The sequence below is a fragment of the Anolis sagrei genome, chromosome 4, assembly GCF_037176765.1.
Source record: "Anolis sagrei isolate rAnoSag1 chromosome 4, rAnoSag1.mat, whole genome shotgun sequence".
NCBI classification, from domain to species: Eukaryota; Metazoa; Chordata; class Lepidosauria; order Squamata; family Dactyloidae; genus Anolis; species Anolis sagrei.
This window is the reverse complement of record NC_090024.1, coordinates 39348861-39357082: the sequence shown is the minus strand read 5'-3', so window position 1 is coordinate 39357082 and position 8222 is coordinate 39348861. Positions and strand designations below refer to the sequence as shown.

The following is an 8222-nucleotide window of genomic DNA, read 5'->3' as shown; positions in this document are numbered from 1 at the left end:
CACCATACCTGTATGTTAAGTTATAAGGGATCATACGGTAGGACAGCTACATGGCATGGTGTACCATGTGAAGGTGAAAAAAGCTACCAATTCAGCATTCAGACAATTCCACTTGAAGTGCAAGGGTTGTTCATATTTTTAAGATAGTTTACTCCGTGTGGAAAACAAATTCTGATCTTCAAATCTTAAATCATGTGGGGTGATGTTTTATTTGGTATTTTTTACAATTGCATTTACTATCTTTAGATACAGCAGACATGTTTTTCATGTTTATACACATTTATTTAAACATTAACTAGACAAGTGCAATTCATTTAATTTGTAATACTTGCTGGTTTGTTATGTGAAAGTGAGTCAGTTTTTCCACCTGCTAGCCTGATGACCCAGGGCCCTTCCAGACAGGCCCTATATCCCAGGATATGATCCCAGGTTTTCTGCTTTAAACTGGATTATATGAGTCCTCAGTGCTAGATGATCTGAGATAAATAGAAAACCTGGGATCAGATCCTCTGTGCCTTCTACCAAGCAGAACTGTAGCTCCATCTCACCTGGCAGTAGCTGACTCAGGCCTTTTCTATTCCTGCTATAAGATATTAGAAATGTTTCTGTATAATTTTGAATCATGTGGAAAATGAAGCTAGATACTGCTTAGGTAGATTGCAAAATCACCATGTATTTAAGCCTAGGCAATCAGTGAGTCCTGCAAAAACTTTATATAGATATGCCAAAACAGAAGAAATTATAAAATGAATTGATTCTAAATCAAAGCTCAGTGGAAGTACCTTCTAGAATAACTTGTGTGTCTTAGTTTATCTTTTCCTTTTAAAACATTCTGCTTCACAAGATTGATATGTTCATAGAATATGGGATAACAACAGAACACTTAAGACAATATATAACAACGTAACGCCCAGTGGAGAAGTTCAGTTTATGCGTTTTACTACAAACATTTGCCTTATTTGGTGCTTGAGTTGCACAAGTGTATTGAGAGGATTTAAATCTCAAGTTATGCAGAATTTGTGAAGGAAATTATCATCATTGCCTTCTATTAAACCAACAAACAACCTTTTAGCACTTAAAACTAATCATCTTTATTTGGTATAAGCTTTCCTGGACACCAGCTCCCTTCATCAAATCATCGTTAGTCATCATCTTCCTACTCTTCTCCAAAAACTGATCCACTTACAGTTAAAAAAACCCACAACTAAATATGAAACATGAACATTAAACTAAGAAGCATGGCATCATGATGTAGGCTGGAGTCCACAATAGTTAATATCAAATAACATCTACTCGTTTTATAGGCACCACAAGATTCTTCACTTTGTTTTCTTATTTTGCAGCAACTGGCTAAGACAACTATTCAAAACTTTCTAACAAAATATACACATTTGCTTTCAGGAACATACAAAAAGAAGGTAACCATTCAAAATATGTAATAAAGCACAGTATTAATGGAGTTTAAGAGAAAGCACCACATAAACTTTGATACCGCAACCATTGTTAGAAGCTGTCCAGAATACTTCACCGAAGGTGGATTTCTAAAGGCACAGCATTTTATGCCCTGAGGAAACATGATGGGCAACACACACCTAGCTGCCATCAGAGTAGAGTAGATCTAACTAAAGAAAAAAGAATTATGAATCCTGGTTTTACTATACCTGCAGCGTACTGACATGTGCCACTGTGTTATTCAAAAGGGTGGATCATCATCCCCTCCCTGCTATGAAAAAAATACAGGAAGAACTGTAGAATTGTGTGGGCAAGTCCTATTGCTCTGGCAGAAATTTTCCTCATCATGTGCACTCCACACAACATTAGGCCCTGACTAGTCCTGATATCTTTCCAATGTCTATGCTCACATATCGGTTTGTCTGGAGATCATGTGCCATCTGAATCAATGGTTGATGGGGGCAAGCCCATATGACAGTAGATCTTCTTTAGCAGGTTCTGTTAACATGGGCGTTGTGGACATTTGTGTGAATGGGCCAAATGAAACATGCAACAAAACACAAGCAAACAATGCAGATTCTAGTAGATCACTTTTTCATGGTCAGTTTAAAAAAAAAAATACACCAGCAGTGAAGCACTCCAAGATATTTTCTCAGTTTCATCTGGGAACTCCAAATCTAGATATACAAGTACATATTTCTGTTTAGAAAGCCGTGGCAGTCAGTTGAATGACATTGCCCAGATCAACATTTCTCCAGTAAGAGCTCGTGTGCTGCTGTTTCACAATCTCAATTTAAAGGTTAGCCTAAACGTTAAAACTGCCACCTGGAGAAATCTCCAAATGGGAGAGAATCCACACTTAGGGTGGCTTTGTCCATGGATTCCAAACACAGGATAGATATGCTGTGATATCCAACACTAGGAGTACTTGGTAATACTATGAATGATACTCTTTCTTCTAGTGGGAATGATCTCTCCCACATTGTGGGATGCTTTCCATTCCTTGATTGGATGAGGACCGTCACAAACTTTTTCAGTCACAGAGCCCTTTAAAGCCTTAAAACTGTGTTTATATCCTATATTATATTATATATTGTGCACACAAGGTGCCTAAAAATGTCACAGCCATCTTGGAGATGAAGGACATTTGAAATGGGTTCTGGTTGAAGGCTGCAATGTAAAGCAAACCTCCATTCACATTAACCAAATGGCAAGCTGCCTTAGTTGATAGGCACTAGATTCATGTTACAAGGTGATCAAATTATTACATGGCAGTTGTTGTCATTGGTGTTCATACAACAACTTGAATGGATAAGGCTGCAAGTCAGCTGCAATGTGTCCAGAAACCAGAAACAACGCAGAGAATAAAAATACACAATTTCCCTAAATACCAAGAGCTATTTCATGCTTTGCACAGGTTCTTATGGCATGTCAGTCACAGGCTTTTGAATGTTTGGAGATGCTTGACTCTCATTCACACATTACAATATTTGGTACTAAAATGCTAGCATACATGCAGCAAGCCCTTTAAATTTGCATCATCTGCCAGATGAACAAAGTTTGGGAGAATATGCATTTCCTCCATCCTCCCCATCAAATACACACATGCACGCCTGTTAAAGCTATAGTTAGACACCTGTTACAGGGATGTGGAATAGCATGGTGTTGGACTAGTACTTTGGAAGACAAGGGCCTGAAATTCAGTGGTTGATCTTGGGCAAGTTACATTTACATTTTCTCAGCCTATGATCGCAAACTTCTGAATAAATCTTGTCAGGAAAACCCTATGAGTGGGTTGCCATAAGTCATAGCTGACTTGAAGGCACATAATGATAGAATTATAAACAAGATCAGAAGGCAAGCTGTGACATTTTGGACCTTGACCTCCATTTGTCTGTGTTTGTCTCTATGCATGCCACTCCAAAGCACATTTTCTCATGGCCATGCTATATATTTTTCCTGCATGGATATAGAGAAAACTGTTTACAAAGCTTCTGCACCAACACAATGAACTCATATAAAATAGCCTATCTCTGTGGTCTGCAGAAAAAGGCTAGTACTTTGTGTTGCTATGGTTGCTGACTAAAAGCTTTCTGAAATTTCTGCCTGGAAATAAAGAAGGAGGTTCAGTGCCAGCAACTAGCTAAAAGTTGCTTGCTTCTAACATGAAGTTGGCTTGGTGAGTGTTAGTGTTGCCGGGAGTGATTTGGAGAATGAAAAACAAAACAAAACTGAAACCATAACTAAATCTGTTAGGATTTTTTTTCCTGTGTAAGCCTAATTTTTCATCTTAATTCAGCAACTTCATGTTTATGACCTGTTTTAGTCTGTGGTATCTTGAAGACTAGTGTTCCCCAACATGAACACCTCATCATAACACTCCAGACTTTTTACACGTATGACCTTTCACTTATTATTTCATCTAAAAAAAATATTTCTTAAATGTTTTTGAAATATCTTATGTGCAAAGTGCATCCAATACACAATGTTGCAGCTTGCGTGTAATCTAGTAAGTACCCAAAGCAAAAATGATTATATGTAAAAGGTAGCAAATATATGGTATTAAATCCTAATTTTCCTTTTTAAAAATAATAATAGTGACAATTATTTTTCTTTTCTCAGTTAAGAAACCAGAATATTACTAAGTGGGATGAAGAAAGGATTGTACAATTACTTACAATACTGAGTTTTCTCAGTTACAGTACCAGACTGCAGCATAGCAAATGTAAACTGCCTCCAAACATAGAAGCTGACTTGCAGATCTCTCACAAACACAATGTTCTTTGGGTTGTTGTGAGTTTTCTAAGCTGTATGGCCATGTTCCAGAAGCATTATCTCCTGACGTTTTCCCCACATCTATAGCAGGTATCCTCAGAGGTTGTGAGGTCTGTTGGAAACTAGGAAAATGGGGTTTAAACATATGTGGAATTTCCAGGATGAGAGAAAGAACACTTGTCTGTTGGAGGTAGATATGTATGTTTCAATTGGTCATCTTAATTACCAACATTCACCCCTACCTCAAGCAGGCAAGAGTTCTTTCTCCCACCCTGGATATTCCACAGATATATAAACCACATTTTCCTAGTTTACAACAGACCTCACAACCTCCGAGGATGCCTGCTATAGATGCAGGTGAAACGTCAGGAGAGAATGCTTCTGGACCATGGCCATACAGCTCGGAAAACTCACAATAACCTAGTAATTCTGGTCATGAAAGCCTTCAACAATACAATGTTCTTTCTCTGCAGTAGCAATGTCTTCCATTTTTTCAGGACAAGGCAAAGGTAAAAGTGTTTAATAAAGTCAGGTTTGCATGTTTGCTAACAATGCCCAAAGCCCTACAGTTATATTAAACATATCACTGAAAATAAGCTCTTTGCATGTGTACCTTAATTTGCAATCAAACAATACTGTATATACTAGCCGTTACAATCCACCTAGTATTGTTCTGTGGCTCATTGCAAAAGCGTCTGGCTATGTCCTTGTAACCAGTTGTGGAATGACTACATCAGCTGCTGAGACCTGGCAGACTTCAGTGGTTGATGGCATTGCTTAATGTCTGGCTATAGGGACACAGCAAATGCACTCTCTTCTAGGCATGAACAGCCTTGGTTGAGGGGTTTCAGCAGCTCCTTGGTAGGTCCAAAAAGAATAGCATAGTTCCACATTGGGAATTACTACACGATGCCGAGCCATGCAGGCTTGCAGCAAAAGACAGTTTACAGCTCCCAAATCTAATGTAATAATGTGTTTCAAATGGATGACAAAGTAACATTTTGAGGACAATTGAGATCTTGATTTTTAAGTGACAGCATGAATATGCATGCTCCCTCCAGACCATTTCTATATATAGGACATGGATGTGAATCACGTAGAACTCCTGATGTGAGATAAGAGTGATGGTATATGCAATCCTGCATTTTCTGGAGAACCACATGATTCCCAGTCCCAAATAAAGGCAAGTGTCAAGCATGGCACTTTTTACCAAATGTTGCATTTCAACTTTAATTATGATGTAATCAACTTTGGTCATATTGGCCAAATATGTAAATAGTATTTTCGAAAGGCTAATCTTCTACTTGGCATCTCTTTGTCTTTTAAATGGAAAATCATCCCTTTTAGGAGCTCACACATATAAGGTCATTTGCCATGTGTGAAGCAACCATCCCAAATCAGACACCCTATTTTGCGATTTTGTATCAGCTGCCTTCATATAAAATGCTCCCTTTCCCATGGACACAATTTCACTTGTTCACCTGTTTAAAAGTGATAAAGACACGAGGTAAGTCCCCCTTTGATCTCCTGATGCTGATAAAGTCCATCTCCACAGCCTTGTGTTGCTGCAAGTCCCCAATGCTCTCATAGTCATTCATTAAAGCCTCGTGACATCCTTGTGTTGCTGCAAGTCCCCAATGCTCTCATAGTCATTCTCTTGTGAGAGGGTCGATTGGCTGCTGTGTGGGACCAAGCCATTTCTGTCTTCATCGCGATGTACAGTCTGAATCGCTTCATAGTCTGGCTCTAATTCCCCATTTAGTCTTTCTCCTGACTGAGAAAAGGTAGTTATGTTTGGGGTATTTTCCAAGTCCTTCACACTAGCATAGAGGCCACTGCAAATTGAGGGTGACTTTTGAGGTGCAATTTCTGGAATACATGTGTATGCAGGCTCCAAGTCTCTGGTGGACAACCCTGGCTTATTTACAGAGGAGTACATTGCTGAAATCTAGAACAAGATGGGTGGGAAAGGGAAAAATAAGTTAAGTAAATAAAAATAACACATTTTTTCCTCACACTACTGCTTTATAATTCACTGCTGTTGTATAATTTCCAAGCACTTCATATGTAACAATACAAAAACATGGTTACTTGTTCATAATCAAGTTTTCAAGTTGGATGCAGATGGATGTGGTGGTTTAACAAACTCTGTAGTATTTCTATTACATCATATGAGTGATGGATAGGGACAAGAGAAAAACTGCACCGTGAACCTACTTGTTCTCACACATGATTTATTAGACTAGTGTTGCTATACTTCAACCAAGCTGCAAAAGAAAACAATTGCTCTCCCTAGTGGGAGAGAAAGCTTTCCACGCTTCTCACGTTCACTTGTTTCTATGAACTGGAATTCACGTTACAGATTTCATGTTGCTTAACAAGCACTTGTATGTTTTGCTGTCCAACACACGATTGTAAAGACTCTCTATCCTTTGGTTAAACCTTTTTAAATGTTACAGTCAGGGAACTGTGGGCAGCATTCCTGCAGTGAGCATCATATATTGTTTGACTCTCAATCACTCTGCAAGTCTCTGGACATGGCCGTGGACGATTTTTGTAAGACATTTTGTTCTTTAAAAAAGAAATAAGGGCCATTCCATGCCAAGTGGTCCAAACCTGAGTAAATGGATACTTAATGGTCACAACATATCAGTCTTGTAGAGGATTTTTTTTTCTTTCATATGATGCTATTCACAAACATATTCAGGTGGACGCTTTTTAAATAATTGGCTTTGAATAGTAGAGTTTACTATTTGCACCAAAAGTGCCAAATTTGAAGAGATCCTGCAGGGTGGTTATAGACAGATGCTGGATAGTTGCAAATCTGTCCAGCACAAGCACAATACTTAGTCAAAATTTCAAGTTCGTATCTTTGTTTGTATGGAAATTGTTGCAATCTGAATATTGGTCAAAACTTGTCACGATGAGTTGTGACACATTTTGATGCACACTTTGAGTCAACTTGTTTGACTGGATTTTGCACCCATAATGTTAAAATTAATTTCATCGGAACGAGCAGAAGAAACACTGTACAGGATTTCAATTTACTAGCCATTCTTATACATTTAGTTTCAATTTTATTAGACCTCAAATATTGCATTTTGTTAAATGTCTTGCACATGCTGACTTACTACCCTTCAGATAAGGGGGTCTAGATCAGCAACTGTTGCAGTTAGAGACCTCTAATTTGGGGAAACTCAGTTTAACACCTGATTGATGCTAAAGCTAAAATTTGAACAAACCTGGAGAACATGATGGCGGGAACTTTTTTTTAAATTGGCATGGAATGACCAATAAGGCAGCATGCACATGGAGGTCCAAATTCTGTTGGCACACTGTGCCAGAAAATGCACTTTCTTGTGGGTCAAACAGAAAAGACAGACAAAAATATGCTGGCCATAAGCAGACAATTTACTCAGGGCCAGACTTTCATCATGAGTGTTGTACTCATGCCACCTTTCCTCCTGCCACCAACACATATGCTAGTGAAGTTATGTTGCCATTTCAGGCACCAAGAGGATTTTAGCTGGAATGTGCTTGTCTATGTGACTCCAAGGGTTCTGACCTTGGTCTTAAATTTTTTCTTTGGCCTAAATGGATGAAGTACTACCTAACAACCCTATTTTTTCTCCCATTTCACAGTTTATCTGCCCACGCCAAACCATTGTTTGTCACATGAAAGGTTTGTACTATGAATGCCAGAGTTTAGTAAAATGGACTTTCATTTTACAACTATTTTAATAAAACATTGTCACTTGCTCTTGTAGAATAATTAATAAACTGTTGTTGTATGATGACAAAACTATCATCATCATCATCATCATCTCGCTTTTCTCCCATGGGTGGGATTCAAAGCAGTGTACAATGGTTAAACGACAACAATACATAATATAAAAAAGAGGATCCTAGAAATGTCTAGACCTAAATTACAGTCCTACAAAAGAGTAGATCAAATTCTAGGTAAATTCCAGTGATTCAATGGGGTTATTTTATTT

The 8222-nt window shown here is 38.2% G+C and overlaps 1 protein-coding gene across 3 annotated transcripts in view; it reads right to left on the bottom strand.

Annotated features, from left to right (window-relative positions):
* Positions 1-2064: 2064 nt before the first annotated feature.
* PAG1 (phosphoprotein membrane anchor with glycosphingolipid microdomains 1) overlaps positions 2065-8222 on the bottom strand; it is a 124274-nt gene continuing 118116 nt past the window's right edge. For all 3 annotated transcript variants that reach the window (XM_067467384.1, XM_060775532.2, XM_060775531.2), the window contains one exon: positions 2065-6175. In XM_067467384.1, coding sequence (XP_067323485.1) covers positions 5825-6175 — 351 coding nt within the window. In that variant the 3' untranslated portion in view covers positions 2065-5824. The remainder of the gene's footprint in view (positions 6176-8222) is intronic.